The 25,006-nt window shown below is 46.7% G+C and overlaps 1 protein-coding gene across 3 annotated transcripts in view; it reads left to right on the top strand.

Moving 5' to 3' along the window:
• The window catches only part of YEATS2 (YEATS domain containing 2), a 122,883-nt gene extending 98,290 nt beyond the window's left edge, over positions 1–24,593 (top strand). For all 3 annotated transcript variants that reach the window (XM_058662152.1, XM_058662151.1, XM_058662153.1), the window contains 11 exons: positions 3,072–3,252; positions 10,149–10,277; positions 11,362–11,460; positions 13,996–14,098; positions 15,308–15,381; positions 16,613–16,692; positions 17,325–17,526; positions 18,690–18,916; positions 19,725–19,799; positions 21,432–21,505; positions 23,037–24,593. In XM_058662152.1, the coding sequence (XP_058518135.1) occupies positions 3,072–3,252; positions 10,149–10,277; positions 11,362–11,460; positions 13,996–14,098; positions 15,308–15,381; positions 16,613–16,692; positions 17,325–17,526; positions 18,690–18,916; positions 19,725–19,799; positions 21,432–21,505; positions 23,037–23,145 (1,353 nt within the window). In that variant the 3' untranslated portion in view covers positions 23,146–24,593. The remainder of the gene's footprint in view (positions 1–3,071; positions 3,253–10,148; positions 10,278–11,361; positions 11,461–13,995; positions 14,099–15,307; positions 15,382–16,612; positions 16,693–17,324; positions 17,527–18,689; positions 18,917–19,724; positions 19,800–21,431; positions 21,506–23,036) is intronic.
• The last annotated feature ends 413 nt before the right edge of the window (positions 24,594–25,006 follow it).

The following is a 25,006-nucleotide window of genomic DNA, read 5'->3' on the forward strand; positions in this document are numbered from 1 at the left end:
CGATACAGCAGGTTATCTTTTGTGTTGAGAATTTTTTTTCTTAGAATTATATTTTGATCACTTCTCGGCCTTTTGGCTAAGATCAAGTATAGAATTACATTTTGAAGGTCCATGTTAAAACAATGGTTAATACATCATTTCTTTTTATGACTAGATGTCAGTTGATTTTGTGAATGTAACAGTTCATCAATTTGTCAGATGATGGCCATCTGAATTATTTCCTACTTTTTTACATGAATAATGCTTCTATGAATACCTTTTCATTTCCCTTGGCTATATACCTAGGAATGAAATTGCTAGATCATATGGTAACTCTTTGTTGAACATTTTAAGGAATACCAAACTCCTTCACCAAATGACCACGCTGCTTTACATTTCCATCAACGGTGGCTGGCACAGTGACACAGTGGGCACTTCATCTGTGGCACTGGCATCCTATGTGGGCAAAAGTTCAAATTCTGGCTCTTCCATTTCTCAATCCAGCTCCCTGCTTATGACCTGGGAAGGCAGCAGAGAATGGCTCATGTACTTGGCCCCTACACCCATGTGGAAGACACTGAGAAAGCTCCTAGCTTCGTATCAGCTCAGCTCTAGCCATTGGACCGTTCGGGGAGTGAATCAACAAGTGAATGGACAGTCTCTCTGTCTCCCTCTCTGTTTTTGTTAACTCTTTGAAGTTAAATAAATAATAAATCTTTAACAAGAAAAATAAAACTTCCCATCAGCCATGTATGAGGAGTCTAGTCTTTGCACACTCTGTAGCACCTGGTTTTGTCTGTTTCCTTCCTTTTGGATATGCAGTGGTATCTTGCTGTGGGTGTTATTTTTTTTAAAGGAGTCACTTTATTAAATGCATGGTGTATGTTTTCTAGTGGTTGTCTCATGTTTTTATTTAGTTTTCTTGTTTGTAGTTTTTTTTTTTTTTTTTAATCTTTTAAAGTTTTATTTGCTTGGTTAGAGAAGGTGAGACATATTCCATCTACTGGTTAACTGCCTGGTGGACCACAACAGCTTTGTTTGGACTAGGATGAAGCCAGAAGCCCAGAACTCAGCTTGGGTCTCCATGGGTAGCAGAGACTCAAGTACCTGAGCCATCATCATTTGCCTTCTAGTATGCGTGTTAGCAGGACATTGGATCAGAAGCGGAGGAACTAATATCCAATTTGATACCATGATGTGGAAGCAGGTGCACCAAGGTGGCAGCTTAACTGCTGTGCCAAGTGCCCCCCTTCCCTGTTGTGCTTTAGTTTGCAGTTTCCTGATGGCTGGTGATATTGAACATCTTTTCATACATTTATTGGCCATTTGCATGTGTTTGAAGAAACATCCATTCAGATCCTTTCCCCATTTTCAATGGACTTACTATTGAATTAAAGTATTTTTTGAGATTGTAGTGTAGATCTTATAGATGTTTGTAAAAGTTTGCTCCTACTCTGAGCTGTCATTTTATTTTCTTGCTGGTATCCTTTGAAGCATGGATTTTTTTGTTTTAAATATCAGTTTGCTGTTTCAAAGAGTTAGAGAAAGATGGAGAAACAGAAAGAGAAATCTTTCATTTTCTGGTTCACTGCCCAAATGGCCATGATGACCAAGCTGAAACCAGGAGCTTCTTATGGGTCCCCCCTAGTGGAAAAGGGCCTGAGCCCTTGGGCCATTTTCTGCTGCTTTTGCAGGCACAAAGCAAGAAGCTGGATTGGAAGTGGGAACAGCAGGACTTGAACCGGTGCCATATGGGATGCTGGCTCTGCAGATTGTAGCTTAATCCACTGCATCAAGTGCCAGGCCCCAAAAAACAAAGAGGTCCTATTACTTGTTTTTCGTTAGTTGTTCTTAGGGTATCACATCTAAGAAACCTAATACAAGGTAATGAAATTTAAGCCTATGTTTTCTTCTGAGATTTTAAAATTTACTTATTTTTATTTGAAAGCCTGAAGGAGTTACAGAGGAGGAGAAACAAAGAGAATCTTCTGTTCACTGATGTACTCCCCAAATGGCCACAACAGCCAGAGCTGAGGTGATCTGAAGCCAGGGGCCAGGAGCTTCTCCTGAGTCTCCCATGTGGGTGCAAGGGCCCAATAACTTGGGCCGTCCTCTGCTGCCTTCCCAGACATATTAGCAGGGAGCAAGATCTGAAATGGAGCAGCTGGGAGTTGAACCAGTGTCCATATGGGATGCCAGCATTGCAGCCAGACGCTGTCCCCTCTTCTGAGATTTTTGTATAGTTTTATATCTTACATCTAGGTCCTTGATTCATTTTTTTATTAATTTTTGTTTATGATATAACTTGGGAGCCACCTTTACTATTTTGCTGTAAATAACTAGTTTTTTCCAGCAACATTCGTTAAAGACAGTTTCCCCTCTGGATTGTCTTGGGACTTCAGGGAATTTTGTGATCTGACTTGACTATTTCTGAAGCTTCGTTTCCTACAGCTACCTCACTTTCTCATGTGCCTGGTCACCAATCACGTCCTTTGCAGCTTCTTGCACATACCGTGCTCTTTCACGCCCATCTGGCTTTCTGTACCCTGTGCTTGGCTAGGAAACACTGTGCTGTATCTCCTTGTCTCTGAAGATTCTGAATCTCCTGCTAGAACCCTCTTTGCCGTCTCAGGACAGGCAGTGCAGGTGTGCGTGCTTGCTGTAGTATCCATCGCACTCTTGCGACTCTCCTTTTTGATGACTTCTGTCTTCAAATCTTAGCATTTGATGCTATGCCTGACATATATGTTGAATGAAGTGATAGACATTCTGGATAAAGCCCATTTTATCCTTTTTCTGCCTATTTTTTAGTGTTGAGAAAGTGTTTTTATAAAGTAAGATAATAGGTGGTAGATTTTTTTAGTATGGTAGCACTGTACATAAGCTTTTTAGCCTTGCTGTTTCATGAAATCTAAAAGTACTGGAACCAACAAATAAGAAAACAGTCATTTTAACTGGAATGACATTTAATATGTAATTATAAATGAGTAATAGGTAATATAAATAATAGGTGATATTTACTGAGTGCTGTGTGGGAGTCATTGTTCTAAATGTGACACTGCTCTTTTATTTGTGGCCTTGTGGGCGAGCAGTCGGAAGGAACAGCTGCAGGTCCATCAGCCTCTATCAGCTCTGTAATGAAAACATCTGGGCAGCAGCAGGTGTGTGTGAGCCAGGCCGTGGGAACCACCAAAGGCGCCACACCCAGCGTCGTCAGTACCACATCCCTGGTGTCTACACCAAACCCCATCTCCGGGAAGGCCACAGTATCAGGTCAGTTATGTCATGGTACTGTTTCTCTCTGCTTTTCTCTTGGGACTAGAGTATTTTTGTAGGATCTTACATAGTATTTGGGTATACTAAATTGCTAACAATTAACCTAGCAATATTTTCCATACAGCTGCTTTTGAGGTTGATTATTATTTAAAATATGTATGAAATTAAGCCCGAGGCCTCAAATGTATCATTTAAAAGTTCTTATTCAGTGGCCAGCTTCTTGCATATCAGTCGGGACCTTGAGTTGCCTGTGTCTCACAGCAGGTTCTTGGGTTGGAGTCCCAGCCCCTCTGACCCTGCTGCCAGCTTCCTGCTCACACGCACCCTGGAAGACCACAGGGAATGGCTCGAGTAACCCGTGTGGGATGCGCACAGTGAAACCAGCATCTGGATTTGGCCTGGCTCAGTCTGCTTCTCCTGTAGACATTAGGGGGAGAAACTAGTTTAATGAAAATCTTTTTTTATTTGCTACCCTCTCTCTTGCCTTTTAAAGTAATACAATTTTTGAAAAATTATTATTCAAATAGTAATTTTTGATAATATAATTTAACTGTGGCCATTGGCACCCTATTGGCTATTTTCATAATTTGTTATGGAGCATTTTCTCCATGAGGAAAAAATTAACGAACTCCCTTTTTTCTAACTCCTTTTCTCCAGCTCCTGTGTCTCTGCCTTCCCTCTCTGCTTCCTTCACTTCTCCTTCTTTCTTCCTTACCAATTTTCATTGGAACCTGTAAGGCATGCCATACAGTTCTTTGCTTTCAAAAGATACATATGAACCACGGATGCTCCAAATCATGATCTTTTTAAAGAGGAATTCATTTGAAAGGCAGAAGGAAAGGGAGGCACAGAGATCTTCCATCTCTTGGCTCATTCCCTAAATGGCTGCAGTAGGCAGGCCTGGGCCATGTAGGAGCCAGCAGCCAGCTCCATCGTGAATTCCCAACATGGGTGTCAGGCTCAGGTACTTGGGCACTTTTCGTTGCTTTCCCAGGCACATTAGCAGAGAGCTAAAGTGTAAGCAGAGCAGCCAAGACTCCAACTGAAACTCAACATGGGATGCTTGCATTACAAACAGTGGCTTGCCCTGGGCCATGACACCAGTCCCTCAAGGCCTGAGTTTTACTAGGGTAGTGTTGTAGAGTGATACTCTTGACCTGGCAAGACACATTTGGCTGGCACTTGAAAGAATTTGTAGGAAATAGAATTAAAAGATAAATTCGTAGATTTGGAAATCATTTTTGTTTTGTTCTTGGAATGATAGCATAAATCCTGAGGCCGGATCTCCCTGGTTGCACTAATTGCTGCCATAATCTCATCAGTGGTGTCAGCATTTTTGTTGTTACTCTGTAATCCTTATTTTGAATTCTGAAATTTTAAACACTATGAAAACCAAAGGTTTTATATTTCATTGCTAATTCTAGCACACATTTTTACCTCTAGTGATAGCTTATTGATACTACTTGTATATTGCTGTGATTTTGCCAAAGAACCCTTGATGTGTTAGATTACATCATGCTATCTCAGTTGCACAGGGGACTGATAAAATTTATAGTTTTGCTTCCCAAACTTGAAACATTAATTTTATTTTTGTTTTTCTACAATTTAGTGCAGAGAGATAGTTCTGTAAAATACAGTAAAAATGTCACAACAATGTCAGAGTGTCCCATGGTCTTCTAAATACACTTAATTTCTGTGTTACCTTGTTGCAGATTGGTAATAACCAGTTCACCAGCTGGTGCTGGTCCACAGAAAAAAACTGAGTGTCAGTAAGAGAAATGTACACTCGCACTCAAACACATGGTTTTTCTTTAGATGAAAGACCACAGATGTTATTGCCATTATTGTTACTGCTACCTTCCATACATGGCTCCACACAAGCTCTTATATCTTGTTTGCTTTCTGGATGGAGAGCGGAAGACTAAGGCAGACTGTATTTTCCCATTATTCTTATCTCCCAATTAAAATTGGTTTTGGATTGGCTCAGCTCCGGCCGTTGCTGCCGCTCAGGGAGCGATACAACAGATGGAAGATCTTCCTCTCTGTCTCTCCATCCTCTCTGTATATCTGACTTTCCAATAAAAATAAATAAAATTTAAAAAAAAATTTTTTTGATGCATCATTGGAATGGAAGCAGAATGAGCAAGGGAGGCAACAGATGAGGTCAGAATGTGTAAGGCAGGGGAACCACTGGAGGGTTTAAGCTCTAGAGTAACAGGATCTACCTCACCTTTGGAAAGGGAATGGCATTGATCCATATAAATCCTGGGGCACTGGGTGAAAACTGGGAGTGGATTACTAAAGAAAATTCAGTGATGTATCTGGGAATTTCCAGCAGACTCAAAGAATAGAGAACATGGTGGGAAGAAAAGAGCCACTAAATAAAGTGCCAAATTTCCCCTTGGTTGCAGGGAAGGGACTTCCACAAATGAGCATAGTGAATGAAAGTGACTCTCTTGTTTAAAAAAAAATCAAGTTACTTGGGACAGGAAATTGTTTTTCTAAGATTTATTTATTATTTTTATTGGAAAGTCAGATATACAGGGATGAGGAAAGACAGAGAAGAAGATCTTCCATCCGATGATTTACTCCCCAAGTGGCTGCAATGACTGGAACTGAGCCAATCCAAAGCCAGGAGCTTTTCCTGGGTCTCCCACACGGGTGCAGGCTCCCAAAGCTTTGGACTGTCCTTGACTGCTTTCCCAGGCCATAAGCAAGAAGCTGGATGGGAAGCGGGACCGCCAAGATTAGAACCGGCAACCATATGGGATCCTCGTACGTTCAAGATGAAGACTTTAAAATCTATGCTATCATGCCGGGCCCGGGACAGGAAGTCTTAAAAACTCAGAAGAAGATAAGGAAGTTTTCAAAAATTACATTACTGGTCCCAGTGCGGTAGCCTCACAGCTAAAGTACTCACCTTGTACACCCTGGGATGCCATATGGGCGCTGTTCTAATCCCGGTGGTCCTGCTTCCCATCCAGCTTCCTTCCTGTGGCCTGGGAAAGGAGTAGAGGATGGCGCAAAGCCTTGGGACCCTGCACCTGTGCGGGAGACCCAAAAGAGGCTCCTGGCTCCTGGCTTTGGGTCTGTGCAGCTCTGGCCATTGCAACAGCTTGGGGAGCGAATCATTGGATGGAAGATCTTTCTCTCTGTCTCTCCTCCTGTCTTTATATCTGACCTTCCAATAAAAATAAATCTTTTTTAAAAATTACATTGTCATTGAACTTCTCAGTAACAGTGCTAGAAGCTACGCACATTTCTGTCGTTGTAGAAAAACAGAAATAACCTGTTCTTGAAAACGTAGAGCGCTGCAGTGGGAATTCACAGGCTGTAGTGCTTGGAGGACATTCAGAGAGGTTGGGGCAAAAGGAAGTTTACATTTTCTTTTGCAAGGCAGAGTGACAGGGAAGGATAGACACAGAACTCTTCCATTGCTGATTCATTCACTAAATAGCCAGGCCAAAGCCAGGAGCCAAGAGCCCCGTCAAGGTCCCTCCTGTGCGAGCCAGCGACCGGGCACTCGGGCCGTTATCCACTGCCTTCCAAGTGCCTTAACACGGAGCTGAACTGCAAGTGGAACAGCCAGGACTCAAATTGGCACTCCAGGATTCCAGGATACCAGCGTCACAAGCAGCAGTTTAACCTGCTGTCAGCCATACAGGCCCCAAGGCACTTAAAGGCTGACCAAGGCTTACATAACATAGTTTGAAATGATAATTTTTTGCTACAGTGATTAGTAGCTCATAGGTTAGACAGTTAGATGGTGGGCAGATTCCATGTAGAGGTGATTTTTTGTGTTTTTATAAGAAGACCAGCTGCTGTGGAAGCAGTGGAGTGGTAGTCATTTGTGACAGTCACTGTCAGAGAAGCATGCATGAGAGCCCTGCCTTCATCACCTGTCCGTTAGCTTGATGCCTTTTCTGTTAGAGCGTATGAGTCTGACAGCCCTTATGTTCCTTTGACACTTGAAAGTTAGAATCCTTTATTGTTGAGTGAAGGTAGGAAAATTTTCTGACAGGCAGATTTTTAAATACACTTCCTATGCACCGTATTAAAAAATGCTACCCTTGTGTCCGGCGGCATGGCTAGTGGCTTAAGTCCTCGCCTTGAACACACCGGGATCCCATATGGGCACCAGTTCTAATCCCAGCAGCTCCACTTCCCATCCAGCTCCCTGCCTGTGACCTGGTAAAAGCAGTGGAGGACGGCCCAATGCCTTGGGAGCCTGCACCCGCGTGGGAGACCTGGAAGAGGTTCCTGGTTCCCGGCTTCGGATTGGCGCAGCACCAGCCGTTGCAGTCACTTGGGGAGTGAATCATCAGATGGAAGATCTTCCTCTCTGTCTCTCCTCTCTGTATATCTGACTTTGTAATAAAAATAAATAAATCTTTAAAAAAAATGCTACCCAAGTGTATGTTTTATAAAAACGAAGAAGTACAAATCAAGAAAAACAAAGCCTAAGATCAACAGAAAGGTGAAGGGCGTTGCTAGGATGACAGGGAAGAGCTGGCCCTAAGGTGAGGGCTCTGGTCGGCCTCGGGCACAGAGGACAGTCAGGGCAGGGCAGAGCTCAGTCGGAAGGGGACTGTCAGTGGGGAGATGTCACCCTGTGGAGAGCTATGTTGAGGGGTGCCTTAGAGAGTTCCTCAAGGAGGTGGAATGGCTTAGTGGGATGTGGAAAGAAACTAAGGAGAGGAAAGGGAGAAAATGGCTAACTCTGGGAAATAAAATGTAATTGTACCGTGCTTCTTTAGATCAACAAAGAACAATTCTGGATTATAGAGAAAATGGTCTTAGTGCCTCAAAGGGCTTATCTACTGTAGTAGTAAGTCAGAAATTAACAAATCATGGCCTGCAATATTGATTCTTTTAAGCCTTTTGTAGTTTCTTTTATTTACAACTGCATAGCATATACTATTTTTGTTTAAAAAATTTGAAAATATCAAAACACCGACTGTTGGCCCTGCTGCCTGAGGGCACATCTTAGCAAGAACTTACCACTTGACTGATTCAGCATTCCTGCGTTCCCAGGAAACATTCTCTTAAGGTTGTGTTCTAGAAAATATTTGTGATGGGCCTGGCGGCGTGGCCTAATGGCTAAAGTCCTTGCCTTGAATGCCCCAGGATCCCATATGGGCGCCGGTTCTAATCCCGGCAGCTCCACTTCCCATCCAGCTCCCTGCTTGTGGCCTGGGAAGGCAGTCGAGGACGGCCCAAGGCTTTGGGACACTGCACCCGCGTGGGAGACCCGGAAGAGGTTCCAGGTTCCCGGCATCGGATCGGCGCGCACCGGCCCGTTGCGGCTCACTTGGGGAGTGAACCATCAGATGGAAGATCTTCCTCTCTGTCTCTCCTCTCTGTATATCCAGCTTTCCAATAAAAATAAAAAAATCTTCAAAAAAAAAAAAAAAGAAAATATTTGTGATGATTAGCTCAAATCAACTTTCAGTACCTTAAGGTCCCTGTTATTTACCAGGTGCTAGGCTTTACCGTATGTTTATGTTGTTAGTATTCTCCAAATTCTTTAACAGTGAGACTGTTTGATTTTGCTACTGACCCTCTGCTGAGAATACTTTTGTACTGCGAACAGTTCTAAACTCTAAAATAAAATGAGAGACTGACCCTTTCTAAAAACAGAATACCTGGCGTTTGAAATATAAGGACCACACAGAGGTTCAGGAGATTGTAAGGTGTGCGCACACATTGAAGCATTGGATATGTAGCCACAGTGTGAAGGAGGTGCAGCACCAAAGTGAAATGACCCCTGAGTGATTGGAGATGATTTCAGAAATATTCTTAGCTTGGGAAGTAAGATAAATTTTTAAGTAGGAGAGTAGCAGTTTTCTACATCAAAATACATAATTTCCTATCTTTTGTCCCAATCATAACTATGTAGCAAACAGTCACAGAAAGCACATGGAAAAGAAGTGTCTCAGTGCTAATATTTGTTTTCCCTGCAGTAGGACTTCCCTTTTCTATTAATCCTGCTTTTGCAGAATTTCTCTGTCAGTTTTGTTATTGCAGGTCATGACATTGTTTAAATAGTGCTACATATTTTTTATTTGTGTTGTAAAGGATTTATTTTATGTATTTGAAAGGCAGAGTTACGGAGAAAGAGGGAGAGGCGGAGAAATATATTATCCGCTGGTCTACTCAAAGAGCCACGATAGCAGAGGACTAGGCCAAGCCGAAGTCAGGAGCCAGGAGTTTCGTCCAGGTCTCCCACATGGAGACAGGGGTCAGAGAATTTGGGCAATCTGTATTGCTTTCCTAGGCATATTAACAGGGACCAGATTGGAAACAACTGCCAGGAATGAAACTAATGCTTCAGTATGGATGCCAGGGTCACAGGGGCTTAGCTTGCTGCACCACAGTGCCTGCCCCAACAAGCCCATTTAAAAATAAAACATGTCATGGCCAACAAGTGGCAAAGCAAGGTAATTCTCTACCTGCAGTGCCAGCATCCCATAAACGTGCCAGTTCAGCTCCTGGCTGCTCCACTTCTGATCCTGCTCCCTGCTTGTGGCCTTGGAAAGCAGTCAGGGGTGGCCCAAGGCCTTGGGCCCCTGCACCTACTTGGGAGACCTGGAAGAAGCTCCTGGCTCCCAGAATCAGATCGACCCAGCTCTGGCCATTTGGAGAGTAAACCAGCAGATGTGATATCTCACTCTGTCTCCCTCTCTGTGTCTCTGACTTACAAATAAAATAAATTTTAAAAAATAAATAAATTACATCATCACATCAGTGATCCATTGTGAAATTGATGGTACCTGTGTTATTGTGCTTCCACAATTCTTTAGAAACTTCCTCATGTGAGAAAATAAGGGTAGTAAAGAGGGCAAGAAACATAAGCACCTGGTCTCCAGCTTGCCTTGTCTTCCATCTTCTAGGTTTGTTGAAGATTCACTCCAGTCAATCCAGTCCTCAGCAGGCTGTCCTGACGATTCCCAGCCAGCTGAAACCACTCAGTGTGAATACATCGGGAGGCGTGCAGACTATCCTGATGCCTGTGAATAAAGGTGGGTCTTCAGCCTTGGTCTGCCATGCTGTGTGTGGCCCTGGATCATCCAGAGGCGGGCCGGGGGAGTGCGAGTTCCACATTGTCCCTGCTGAGAGCTCTTCATTGTGCAGCCTGCCTTCCATCCGTCAGGCTGCTTAGTTTCAGGAACCTCAAACCCTATGTTACCAACTCTAGGGCAGGAGGGAAAGACCAGGTGAGTCACGGGTTTCTGATTAACAATTTATTTCTGAAACTTATCAAGGGGAACAGTTTAAGCACTAATGAGAGTTTGGGATTTTTGTTAGTGACAAATCCCTGTTCACACAATTTGGTTTGTGTAGCTTAGTCCCCTTAGTATTAACACTGATAGCCCAAAGAGTCAGGTCTGTATTTTAAAAAGAACCAAACTTTTCCTGTCCTGAGATTGTCTGAGTACTGTCACTCTAAGCTAGGGTTATCACTTGGGAGTCAGATTTTTCTCAATAATTTTTCTGGGGCCCAGAATGGTTGTCTAGTGGCTAAAGTCCTCATCTTGCAACTGCTGGGATCCCATATGGAAAAGCAGTGGAGAGCGGTCCAAGGTCTTGGGACCCTGTAGCCACATGGGAGACTCAGAAGCAGCTCCTGGCTTCGGATTGGCTCGGCTCCAGCCATTGCGGCCACTTTAAGAGTGAACCAGCAGATGGAAAATCTTTCTCTCTGTCTCTTCTCTGTAAATTTGGCTTTCCAATAAGAATAATCTTTAAATAAAAATAATAATTTATCTGGGCTGACACAGAGGCATAATGAGGTAATCTTTCACCTGTAGTACCATCCCACAAGGTGCCGCACTTTCCATCCAGCTCCCTGCCAATGGCCTGGGAGAGCAGTGGAGGATGACCCAAGTGCTTGGGCCTCTGCACCCATTTGGGAGACCTGAAAGAAGCTCCTCGCTTCCAGCTTTGGACTGGCCCACCTCTAGCTCCCATGTAGGGAGTGAATAGCAGAGATGGAGAATCCCTCACTGTGACTCTGACTTCAAAATAGAATAATTAAATCTTGGAAAAAAAAAAATAGTAACATGTTCCTCTATGTTACATATACTCTCCTTTTTTTCCCTCCAGTGGTTCAGTCATTTTCCACCAACAAATCACCGACCATTCTGCCGGTAGCTGCTCCAGCTCCAGTCATCCCCAGCCCTGCTCCAGCAACTGTGGCAAGAGGTATGTGGGATCTTACAGTACTGTTATCCAAATGTTTTAGGCAGGATGTTAATTATAGTCGGAGTTCTTTGAGTTTTCAACATCCATATCAGTTTCTTGGCAAGTATCTATTGAATGCTCAAATAGTAAACTTGACATTGAGGGAAACACAAAGATATTAAATCATCCTTTCTGCTCTCCACAAATGTATTAGCAAGTTGGTGAAAGCAATGATTGTTAAGTGCAAGATCAAGATAAGTGATCTGGAAGATGCTGAAATTGCAATCTAGGGTTTCTGATGCACATTGTCAGGGGATGTGGAGGAGGGCAGGACTTTGCATAGAGCATGAATAATAACCTGAACTGAAGGATAGTGGAACTTCTGTAGCTGTGGGAAGTGAAGGGTTTTGACAGGTGAAGGAAACAGTAAAGACAAACTCTAAGGACTTATTCTGGGATGTAGACCAATAAGAGGGACTTATTTCAGAAATGTAGTTGTGGCAAAAGAATTATATGTGGGACCAGACTTTGACAACTGGCCCCAGAGTAGATCAAGATCGTGGGATTACAGCAGCACATTAGACAGCCATGACACTTCCAGTCATAGGGACAGCTGCCATGTGTTCAAAGCCTGTATAGTGTGCCACACCAGCTGCTTTGTTTAAATCACTAGGGTTTGTGTGTGTATGTGTGTGTGTTTTCCACCAAGATTGACTTATTTACAAGGGTTTCTAAGAGAGAGGGCAGACAGTGAGAAAAAGATTTTCCATCTACTGGTTCACTCTCCAGATGTCCACAACTGCCACGTCTGGGCCGGACAGAGGCCAGAACCTAGGAGCTCCTTCCGGTCTCCCATGTACAGCAAAAAAGTGTATTTCGTTTGTAGAACTCCTGTTTTATAAGGAATTTTGAGTAGAGAAATGACATTAAGGAGGGCTTGGAGGAAAAGTCTTTGATGCTAATGTATGAGAAGACTTGTCGGGTGGAGAATGGAGATAGAAGCTGGAGCAGCAGCAGTGGGTGTGTGCTCATGGGGCTCTGATTGAAGACTCAGGAAAGGAAGGGCGTGCACCTGAGACAGCAGGTGCTGTCCTCTGTCAAGAGATGAAGTAGTGGGGCTGGTGTGGGGCTCAACAGGCTGATCTTCTGCCTACAAGCACTGGCATTTCCTAGGGGTGCCAGTTTGTGTCCTGACTGCTCCACTTCCCATCCATCTCTGCTTATGGCCTGGGAAAGCAGCTGAGGCTGGCTCAAGTCTTTGGGCCCCTGCACTCATTTGGGAGACCCAGAGGACACTTCTGACTCCTGGTTTTAGATTGGGTCAGCTCACGCAGTTGCAGCTGCTTGGGGAATGAGCCAGGAGACAGAAGACATCTCTCTCTCTTTCAGTCTGTAACTCTCCTTTTCAAAGAATTCAAACAGATCATATATATATTTGTTTTTGTATTTGAAAGGCAGAGTTACAGGGAGGGAGAGACAGAGTTCATCTGCTGCTCCACTCCCTAAGTGGCTGCAATGGGTGAACCTGGCTAAAGTCTGGGGTTAAGAGATTCACCTGGGTCTCCCACATGGGTAGCTGTGGCCCAAGCACCTGGGCCATCCTACACTACTTTCCTGGGGCATTAGTATGGAACTGGATAGGAAGTGTGAGGTAACTAGCACATGAACTGGTGGCCATAATAAGATGCCGATATCACAGGCAGCATCTTAATGCACTTGGTCACAATACCAGCAACCATGGGTTGTGATGCCATCTAGGGTACCTAGAGCAAATCCCTCATGAATATCATGGGACAACTGTATTTAAACCTGAATTTAAAATCAGTTGTGGGCCCGGCAGCGTGGCCTAGTGGCTAAAGTCCTCGCCTTGAACACCCCAGGATCCCATATGGGTGCCGGTTCTAATTCCGGCAGCTCCACTTCCCATCCAGCTCCCTGCTTGTGGCCTGGGAAAGCAGTCGAGGACGGCCCAGTGCTTTGAGATCCTGCACCCGTGTGGGAGACCTGGACGAAGTTCCTGGCTCCTGGCTCCTGGCTCCGGATCGACATAGCACCGACCATTGCACAGAGAGGAAGATCTTCCTCTCTGTCTCTCCTCCTCTCTGTATATCTGACTTTGTAATAAAAATAAATAAATCTTAAAAAAAAATCAGTTGTGATTAGCTTGGAAATTCACAAGTACTATGGATCAGATTTAATTTTTTTATTGAATGTTAGAACACAATAAGGTCATGTTGAAGGTGGTAGATTTACAGAGATGATAAAAGATTGCAGCATTAAATTTAAAACAAGCTGACATTTTAGTATGGCATTGTTCAGGGATAGGAGGGTAGCCCTTTAAGAAATATCTAAAACACCACTTCATTGCCCCTACCCCCAGGCTAACAGTTCTTCCCTTGTCTGCTGCCCCTGTGATGGGTGACGTCTGGAGCCATCTCAGCCTGCCAGCAGTGTCCCTGCCACAGCTGGAGGGCCAGCCTCCCACTAGCCTGCAGTGCTGCCACACAGATCCTCCCCTGGGCCCTGACCACTCTCTCTGTTGTTCTTGCCTTATAGTGAAGATGGAGCCTGAAACACCTGCGCCCAGCTGCCTCTCCCAGGAGGGCCCGACTACAGTGACAACAGAAGACAGTTCGGAGCTGGGAAACTATGTCATTAAGTAATTACTCGGCACTTTCTGAAGGAGTTTTGCCTGGGCTGTTTTTGTGGTACTTTGTGAAAAATGCTGCCTGTGATAGCTGGGTGTTTGTGGAGTTGTGTGTATGGGGAGTAAAGTCCTCAGACAGGGGTGCCAGCTGCCCTTCTGCAATGGGCAGGTGCGCTGTCCCACTTGATATGCAGTTTAAGAGGCTCCATTTTGTAAATTAGCTAGCCACACGCCTGCCTAAATTCCCATGACGACTTCATAGGCCACGCATGCTCGCTGCCTTAAAATTCCTCCTGATAGTTTCCAAATCAGAAAATCCCCTCTAGCAAGTGTTTGAACTGTCTCAAACTGCCGAGATGATAAATGGAAACTTAGCCTCTGCAGCAATAGCTGGAGCATGGTGGGCAGCATCCAGGATCCCGCTGCAGAAAGGTGGTGTGGCTGTTTGATTTTTCACGTAGGTAAAATCCAATGTCTGCAGTATATGTTGCTTTGCCATTCCTAAGGTCTCATTTGTTTAGTCTGGATGTTTTCCATGGAACACTGTTTATAAACAAGGCTTTCTCTGGAAGGAAAGATATAACTGATATGTTGGTTTCAAATTATAGTTCCCTCAAGAAGGAGCAGCACATGAACAGATAAACATGTGTGTATGTGTATTTTAAAAGCTTGGTGGGGCAGGGCTGGTTTTGTGGCGTAGTCGGTTAAGCCTGCACTTGCAGCTGCAGCATCAATGGGGGCATTGGTTCAAGACTCAGCTGCTCCCCCCAGCTCGCTGCTTGTGGCCTGGGAAAGCAGCAGCAGATGATTCAAGTCTTTGGGACCCTGCACCCACATGAGAGACCTGATGGAGGCTCCTGTCCTGGATCAGCTCATCTCCGGCCATTGTGGCCATTTGGGGAGTGAACCAGTGGATAGAAGCCCTCTCTGTCTCTCCTTCTCTCTGTAACTCTTTCAAATAAAAATAAAATATTAATTAAAAAAAGAACCAAAAGCTTGTGGAAGATCAAATTTGAAAGGTTTATTTTGGTGAAAAAAATTTGAAGCTCATGCATGTGAGGGTGTCTTCAAAAGTTTGTTAAAAATGTACATCATGATTTCAAATGGGGGAGCGGCAAGAAACTTTGAATTGCATTTTCAGTGAACTTTTGAATTACTTTTGTATGGGTAGAAGCTGTTACACATATTGGATTTGTTACCTTAATTTTCTTTTATCCCCAGGATCGACCATTTGGAGACTATCCAGCAACTCTTAACAGCAATAGTAAAGAAGATTCCATTAGTCACTGCGAAAAGTAAGGCAGTTACGGACTATAGGGGGCATTGCTTTGAAAGCTGGAGACTGCCTCGGGTAGTGAGTCAGATCATTTCCTTTTGTAAGTTAGTGCTGGTGTTTTAGCTACACAAACAGCTCATTTGTTAGGGCCTTTGAATTTACAGTCTGTTGGTCATCCAGTTAGTCTTTTACGATTTTTACATCTATAGAAGAAATATTTTAGATTTATTTTTGCCTGTAAAATCATATATAATTAGAATTCTGCTTTGGTTTTTAATGCTCAGTAGTAAGGAAACATCACTGTCCGGTGACGTCTCTTGTGTCATCTCCATTGTACAAAGGAGAACACTGAGGATGAGCAAAAAAAGGCAGCTTGGTCAAGATCACACGGCAATGGCAAGGCAGGATACAAACCCAGTTCTGACTGTTTCCAGCTTCAATCTTTTCTCTCTCAGTATTATTTTCTCAGTGGAAATGTGTGATTTTCAAGACCTCCAGAAAAATGCCAGCTGTGTCAGTATTAACAAGATTAAGTCATTTGGGCCAAAATCAGCCCTTTCAGTGGGTGCCTCTGTGTGTGCTTGTGGGCAAAGTTTAAGTTTAAGACCAGGGAGTCTTCAAAGGAAGCTGGGAAGCAGACGAGTCTGTCACTTGCATACCTGGGGACAGAGAATTGACAGACCAGGTACACTGCAAGCTGTCAGTTGTTTGCACTGTGAACAAGGGGAGGAGCCCCTGTGGCGCAGCTCATGTTGAGGAGGTCATCCTGAGGCAGCTCAGTGCCGTTTGCTGGCCTGCAGAGCAAGATTCAGAAAGCCTCTGCTCTCTCCCCTCCCCCCCATTCTCTCACTTAGATGCAGCCACAGAATATGAGCACTGAGTTCAGAAAACACCTTTCCCTGCTTTCTCCTTGCAGCTGGGAAATATGGGGCCCAGCTAGGAGCTGTGGATTGCTCACGCTGCTTAGGGAGTGAAGACCAGGCCCAGCTCCTGGAAGTGTGTTTCTGTTTTCCATGGATTTCCGTGGCTTCATGCTGTGGAAGCCAGTTTCCTAAGGAAGGGAGCTGGCTGAGGGCACACAAGTGAGACCCCCTCTCCCAAAGAGAAGCCTGTGTGTGCTCTGCCTCTCAAGGGCACCTAGGAAACATGGCCAGTGGAGAGGTCGGAGGAAACTCTGGGTCGTGCCTCCAGCAGATGAGCTTTGCTTTGCGTTGTAGCAGCTCTCAGTGTGCTGGGTGTGTGCATTCTAGGTGAAGACGCCAGCTGCTTTTCTGCAAAGTCGGTGGAGCAGTATTACGGCTGGAACATTGGGAAAAGGAGAGCTGCTGAGGTAATGCCCCGTCCGTAGGCCTGTGAGGAGAAAGCCAGAAAGCCTGTGCCTCCTGGCCGCGCCTGAACCCTGCGCTGCACAACAGTCATGCTTGCGGCACAGCGGGTTATAAGTGATGGTGATAGAGGATTCCCTCAGTCAGAAACCCCACTTTCAGTTTCCTAGCTTTTGCAAGACAAGATACCTTTTTGTACACTAGCGGAAACATAACTTTGCATTTTCTAAAGTTTTAAAATAAACTGCAAAATGATTTTAAGTGAATTGAAGTCTTTATTGAGTGCGTACAGGCAGCTCCTGCTGATGTCAGTTCCGTTGAGGCTGTGCGACAGGGAAGTAGCACACACACAGGCCTACCCAGGAACCGTGGGAAGTTAGTGTGCTTGGGGAAGAAGGGGAAGCAGGAAATTGGTAAAAAGCTTTGAAAACCAAACCTAGACAAGTACGTTTTACTTTATGAGCCAGTAGTAACTCTTTGGCCATTTTTAAACTGGAGCTATCACAATCAAACTTTTTCCATCAGAAAAAAACGTTCTGCTAAGTTAGCACAGTGATTTCACAGTTGTGTGATTGTCTCCACTATGCATGTGTCAAGTTGAAGAATTGATGTGATCCAGAAAACTTTTGTTTTTAAGTGGCAAAGGGCAATGACCATGCGAAAAGTCTTACAAGAAATCCTGGAAAAGAACCCAAGATTCCACCACCTGACTCCCTTGAAAACCAAGCACATCGCTCATTGGTGCCGCTGCCACGGCTACACCCCGCCTGACCCTGAGAGCCTGAGGCCCGACGGTGACTCCATTGAGGATGTGCTGACCCAGATCGACAGTGAGCCTGGTGAGCGGATAGAACATCCCTACAGCCCCTTGGGCATGTGGTCACCTTGGCCCCAGGTGCCTGCTGCTCTTTACTGCAGCAGAGGCAAGGAGCCTGTCACAGAAAACAGGGCCCTGTGCTCACCCCTTGCCATATGTACCTTGTCTCCACTTCCACCATTAGGACTGCAGTTCCAAACTCAAGCCACCTGCTTTCCTTCACATAGAAGTGGCATCCCCTTCCTTTGTAAGCTAAGGAAGCCCTGCGGACAGGTCAGCCTTGGGAAGACAGGACTACGTCTCCCCTGTTAGTCTTATCTGCAGACCTAGCTAGGAAGGACACTAGTTAGGCACTGGGAACAGCTTGAGTTTTGCAGGTAAAAGGCTTTGAGTGCCAAGGTGTAAACAGTAGTGTGTAGTGGCAGGGATTGGGGCTAGGCCTGTGAGGGGTTTTGAGGGAGAGGAAGCATTCTGAGTTTTGCCCTTAAGAATAAAAAAAAAAAAGGTTGTGTTCCTAACCATGCCCATCCGTCTTAGACCCCTGCAGCACAGTGCTGGAGCCCTGGCTGCTGCGTGAGGCTTCCTGGAAGCTCCCCGCAGGCAGGAGGAGCCCTCTGTGTGAAGCACCCTCCCTTCCACACACGGAGCTGGCTCCCTGTTGACTGTCAGAGCTCAGGTAGCAGCACAGAAAAGGCCAGGAGGTGAATGCACTGGCACCATCTCGCTGTGCCCTGGCTGGGTGCTGCTCCCCCTGCGCTGTGGGAGTCCCCTCACTAGGGACTTGCTGTGCAGGATACTCAAGAATGTCAACAGCGCTGTTCTCGGGGCTATGGCAAGATGGGTAGTCCTGGCTCCTGGTACACTTCTAAGAGTCCAGATTCGAAGATGAAGAGGAAGTCAGCCGTACTCGGGAGGGAGCTGTGTATGGCTGTTGATGGTGGTGGAAGCCAGAGTTCTGTGCTATTTGATCTTAGAGGGCAGTCCAGTCGCATTGGTCACACAGGTTGTAAAATAATGGAAGTCCTAGTTCTCATTGCTTAGATGTGAAGAATTTTAGAACTAGGGGTGAGGAAGGGGAGCTCCCTTGCTGCTTGTACCTAGTCCTGTCTCAGGTCTCAGACTTGGGGGGTCTGAAGTCCCGTGGTTCTCTGGCTGTCCTGAGTGCCCGTCATCGTCTTTGCTCAGAGTGCCCATCATCGTTCTCCTCTGCTGACAACCTCTGCCGCAAGCTGGAGGACCTGCAGCAGTTTCAGAAGAGCGAGCCGGACAATGAGGAGGAGGTGGACATCCTTACTCTCTCAGAGCCACTAAAGACAAACATTAAAAAGGAGCAGGAGGAAAAACAGGAAGAAATGAAGTTCTACCTGCCACCCACTCCAGGCTCTGAGTTCATCACAGATGTCGCACAGAAGGTAGGGGCTAAGACCTGCAAACGGGTCACACAGCAGCTCAACCTGGGGTGTGCTCTTGGGCTCCCGCCTGCCACATCAGAGGCCAGGGGTGAGGAAAGGAACTACCCATGAAAAGGTCGCTTGCTGGACATAAACTTGAAGCAGCATGAGCTAGATGTTAGTTTGTTACTCTTCCTCTCCTTTGCTCTGAGCTGCCTTGGGAGAAGCCCTTTCCTTCTTGAGGCATGTTGCAGCATTTCCAGGGTATTCGGTGGCAGCCAGTCTTGCCTGCTGTCTTCATAACTTTTCCATGCATGCCTGCAGTGTCGACATGGCACACACTACCCTTTACACAGGAGAGAATGGTTCATGCAACTCGAGGAACCCCAGCAGCACGTGAGCCACCTGCCAGCTGCTCAGAACCCGAGTGCCCACAGTGAAGCTCCTGTCACTCAGAGAATGAGGGGATACGCAGCAAGGGCGTCCTCCGCACCTCTTGCTCACTGGCTTTTGAGTCTGACTTCAGACATCCCAAAGTGTTGGGCCTGCTGTCAGAATGCCTGGCAAGTCCCAGCCAGTTTCTCCCTCGAAAGAAATCTGGAAGTGGAACCAAGTTTAATAGCATTTGAAACAATCCAAAGCCAGGGAAGATGAGCGAACATCTCCGGTGGTTCTCTTTGGTGCTGCTTCCGTGTGAGCTTGCTCTAGAATGTCTGTGGGGTCTCCTGCTGACTAGGCACCTAACTGGCTGCTGGAAAAGCCAGCCTGTTTGCTCAGAGGCTGTTCCACCACAGACGTGGGACCAAATAGCTTCCTCCTGCTTTTCCAGATCGGGGTCATCCTGCAGCCTGTGGAGCTCCACAAGAACGTGTACGCATCCGTGGTGGAGGACATGATCTTGAAGGTGGGTGCTTCCCAGCAGCAGAGAGGACTTGAACTGCTGCCGTGGGCTTTAGAACAGAAGGCGAGGCGTCCCGGGCTGTGCTAAGTAAGGGACAAGGACTGAGAAAAGCATCAGAGATGATGTATTTTTTTTTTAAGATTTATTTTATTTTTATTACAAAGTCGGATATACTGAGAGGAGGAGAGATAGAGAGGAAGTGGAGCTGCCGGGATTAGAACCAGCAGCCATATGGGATCAAGGCGAGGACCTTAGCCACTAGGCCACGCTGCCAAGCCCAAGATGATGTATTTTTACAATTTCCTATCTGACTCAGGTTTTACGTTTTTTTCTTTCCTCTATGGCTTTTTATTTGAGAAAGAAAAGAATGGGACCACCCTGTGGTTTACTCCCAAATGCCCACAACAGCCAAATCTAGGCTAGGACCAGAGCCAGGAGCCAGCAACTCTGTCCAGATGTCCCCCGTGTGTGTCGGGCTGGAGCCGGGAATCAAACTCAGGCACTCCAGTGTGGGATGCAGGCAACCGCTGGGCTGCATATGGACACTCCCTCTACTGATTTCTTCTTTTAAGACTTTTTTATTTGAGAACCCAGTGTGGTGGCCTAGCAGCTAAAGTCCTAGCCTTGAACATGCCAGGATCCCATATGGGCACCAGTTCTAATCCTGGCAGCTCCACTTCCCATCCAGCTCCCTGCTTGTGGTCTGGGAAAGCAGTCAAGGACAGCCTAGAGCCTTGGGACCCTGCACCCGTGTGGGAGACCCGCAAGAGGCTCCTGGCTTCGGATTATCACAGCTCTCTGGCCGTTGCGGTCGCTTGGGGAGTGAATCATTGGATGGAGGATCTTCCCCTCTATCTATCCTCCTCTCTGTATATCTGACTTTGCAATAAAAAATAAATCTTTTTTTATATTTTATTTATTTGAAAGGCAGCGATACAGAGAGAGAGAAGAAACAGAGATGTATGTATCTGCTGGTTTACTCCTCAAATGTCCACAGTGGTCAGGGCCGGGCCAGACTAAGGCAAGGTGTCAGTAGCTTCCTCCAGGTCTCCCACATGGCTGGCAGGGACTTAGCCAATCCCTTCCCTATCAGGGATGCCATAGTAGCCCTCACCTGTTTTCCTTAAAAACATATCCAGTGAGTCAAATCTCAGAATCATAGCCTCTATTTTTTTTTAAAGATTTATTTGTTTTTATTGGAAAGTCAGATATACGGAGAGGAGAGACAGAGAGGAAGATCTTCCATCCGATGACTCACTCCCCCAAGTGACCACAGTGACCGGTGCTGCGCTGATCCGAAGCCAGGAACGGGGAGCTCTTCTGGGTCTCCCACACGGGTGCAGAGCCCCAGGGCTTTGGGCCATCCTCAACTGCTTTCCCAGGCCACAAGCAGGGAGCTGGATGGGAAGTAGGGCCACCGGGATTAGAACTGGTGCTCAGAGGGAATCCCGGGCGCATTCAAGGTGAGGACTTTAGCCGCTGGACCATACACCAGGCCCTATTTTTTTTTTTTTTTTTATAGTCTCTTAATCCAGACCTTCAGTTTTCCTGACTAGGTACAACCATTCAGAAAATTTAGGGTGAGGAGTGGCGTCAAATGGCCATGCCTGGAAATAATGATGTCTTCCGTTGTAGGCCACAGAGCAGCTGGTGAGTGACATTCTGAGGCAGGCGTTGGCAGTCGGATACCAGACGGCATCTCACAGCAGGTACTGTCCCCACGGGGTCTGGGTGGCTACTCGCACATACCTCCTCACACTTTAATCTCCCATGGAGACATTTTACATTAAAATCAATCCCTAGGAGGTAGAATGGGACATTCATAAGAGTCTGGTGACCCAAGGGTTTGTCGTACCTTTAGAGAACTGCTTGGTTGTGAAAGCTCAGCTTTGCCCATAGGTCTGTATCCTCTATTCCTTACCTCATGGACACCTGGGGCTGGTTATAAAGATTTATTTGGAAATCAATGACAAAGACACAGAGAGCTGTTTATCCTTTTGTCCACTTTCCAAATGACCTTAATGTCCTGGACTGGGCCAGGTCAGAGCCAGGAGCCAGTATATCCGTCTGGGTCTCCTTCGTGAATACTTTGTCTGGGCAGGCCTCCAAGCACTTGAACTACCTTCCATTGCCTTCCTAGGTATGTTATCGAGGCTGGATTGAAAATGGAGCTTTTAGGACTTGAATCAGCACCCTGACAAGGGAAGACCAGTGACCCAACCAGTGGCTTAACATGCTGTGCCCGGACGCCAGCCTGCAGGACCTTTTCTGCAGAATTGAACAGATACCAACTCTTACCTGCCACGGCAATAACAATGGCAAAGCAGAGCATTACCTGTCTTGCCTAATTTTGTCATTCTGATTGTTACTCCCTTATTAGAAATCAGGATGGTAGTCTTTGAAGGGTACTCTCTGTCAGTTATGGCAGACCCAAGATTCAAACGCAGGTCTCATTAGCTGTGTAGCCCCCTAGTTCACCACCACGGTGCCGACTCCTCTCTGGCCTCCGGCAGAAGGGTAGGTAGGTCACACCCTGCTCTTCTTTCAAAGAAAATTGATATTATTTTATTCCATCATGTTACTAGTGTTGTAAGTTTTTAAATGATAACAAAATACACGAGGACATGAACAGGCTTAAGTCAGAGGGGTGTTAGATCAGAATTCAGCAGGGTGTAACACAGAGAAGTCTTTAGACAAGGAAGGCAGCAGGGAGTTCTGGTCATGCTCCCTTTTGTCCTGCTCGAAGTCCAGGCCTCTTGTGACCAGTTCGCCTCTGTGGAGCTGACAGTGCAGGCAGAGAGACTTGGCGCTCCAAGAGGACAGTCACCATACACTTGACCTGGCCTGACCCCATGTCCCCTCCTCTATAAGAGACAGGAAGCCGCAGGGCCCTCATTTCCATGGGATTTGGCTCAGCTCTCAATCTGCCAAGAATGACAAACAACCCTTATTCTGGTCTGCCTTCCACTTCCCTCAGAGTCCTTTTCCTGCTCCTTGGCGCATCTCTGACCGGGAAGTCACATTGGACTGTGACTGTAGGGAAGCTAAGTCTCACCAGTTTGGAAAGGAACTAATGGGAAGGGAGAGCTGGAGACAGGGCCAGAGGCATGCGAGATGCGGATACGCACCTGTCCTCCTCCGAGCCTGCCTTGCCTAACCCTACCCGTGGCCCCTGCGCTGACTGACTAATGAGACCTGGGAGTCACACTGATGACACTTCTTGTTTTGTTTTCGGATCAGGATTCCCAAAGAAGTCACGGTGAGTAATATTCACCAGGCCATTTGCAACATTCCTTTCCTGGACTTCCTCACGAACAAACACATGGGGATCCTGCATGAGGACCAGTGAGTGGACGCAGAGGCCCTGGCGAAGCGGGAGTGCAGCTTACTTCAGAGCCAAGCAGCTGTGAAGGCTGCAATCGGGAGCAGGGCTACTTGCTGTGAGCCTCTGAATGCCATGGCCAACAAGCTGCTGCCTCTCCCAGCTCACCGAGACACCAGTGCCCGGTTCCAGATGAAATCCTTTAAGGACAGAGGTTTGTTCCAGATGCCATAGTGGAGCTGTGCACACACACTCCGTCAGCTCATGTTGCTGAGTGTGGCAGAGGTGCCCGGTGCGCGTCGCAGAGCTGGCCCGAGCTATGTCAGGCCTTTTGCTCCTCTAGGTGTGCTCAAGGCGGCACCAGGGGCCTGCCCTGCCGAGGACTGGAGGTTACAGGCTAGAAATGGACCCTTTCTGTAAGCTGGGGTCCCAGGCAGCCCCACGGTTACCCTGAACAGAGAGGGGCTACAGCCCTCCATGCCAGTGTGTCAGCTCGGGAGGAGGCAGCGCCATGTGGAGCCCAGGGCGCCTGGGTGGCCGCAGCCTGAGCAGCAGTCTCTTCTGAGAGCGTTAGCGCAGCCACTGTCACAGCATGTCACGGCCAGGAAGGGGAAGGTGTGACCTCGAGCCCTCATGCTCTGCACACTCCTGCCATGTCAGTAACAGCAGCTGTACACCCCAGGGCTTGGCTTGAGGTGTGTGCCCAGCAGGTAACTGGCTGCGCAGCATTGGCACAGTCTGCTGGGACTGTTCTCTCCGTGGAGTTAGTGGCCTGCACTTCGTCTCATGGAGTCCTTCCTGAGAAGACAAGTGTTGATGGAGACACCTGTGAGTGCCTTATATGTTGGAGAAAGGACTGTCCAAGCCCAGAGCAGGGACACAGCACTCAGACACGTGAGACCAGCTCATGCAGTGAGCAGAGCCCTCAGTTGGGCACCCCCAGATGCTGTCCCAGCCCCTCTGAGATGCTCTGTGCAGAAGGTGAAGAACGAGACTCCTCCTCTGAGTGATCTGCTCTCCATGAGTCCGAGAGACAGCCATGGGGACAGGATCCACGGTCTCACACAGTCCGTAATGTTGGCGTCAGGAGGATGAAGCAGGAGGTGACTAGGCAGGAGGTGACTTCCTAACTCAGCTTCCGCGCATTGCGGAGGGGAAGGAGTCTGTTCCATGGGACGCAGAGCGCGGCCTGGCCTACAGCCAACTAGTGCAGTGCCTCAGCTCAAGTCCTCTGCACGGGCTAGCCCACTGAGGCTGGTGGGAGGCTCGTGGGCTCTGCTGGAGACCCCGGGTGGCAGGTGTGATCCACAGGAGGACAGACTGGTAACAGGTGTGAAAGCCTAAAGACGTTACCTTTTTGTGAAAGAACCATTAAGTGATTTTAAATCTTGTGTGTTAATATTTGAGGTGTATTTGTATCAATCTATAACAGTTGTGTAACAAAAATGTCTACAATAAACCTTTTAGCATTTGTGTGGGTCTGTATGCCCTGGAATCGCTGTAAGGCCACACTTTGCTCTTCTATTTGGCTGCTCAGCACAGGGGCAGGTTGCAGGTAGAGGCTCTCAGTTCTTGCCATTAATTCTTTCCAGAATGGATTACAGCCATGCCGGATAAAGGATTAGTTACATAAATGCCTAAAAAAAAAGAGACTGGAAGCTACATGTTAGCTGTGGACGTAATTATTCCTGACAGGGTGGGGGAAAGAAAACTGCATTCAAGCCCGGCTACCTCAAAGCCAAGGCGAAGGGGGCAGTTCCTGTCGCCCCAGCAGAGAACCAGGCTGGTGTATCTGGCAGGGAAAACTGGCAGTGCCACGTGCTCCTGCACTATGGCCCGTCTGCTGAGGCCATCTGCTAGCCTGTGGCTGAAGTCACCGCAGCACAGG

Source organism: Ochotona princeps, chromosome 3 (assembly GCF_030435755.1).
Source record: "Ochotona princeps isolate mOchPri1 chromosome 3, mOchPri1.hap1, whole genome shotgun sequence".
NCBI classification, from domain to species: Eukaryota; Metazoa; Chordata; class Mammalia; order Lagomorpha; family Ochotonidae; genus Ochotona; species Ochotona princeps.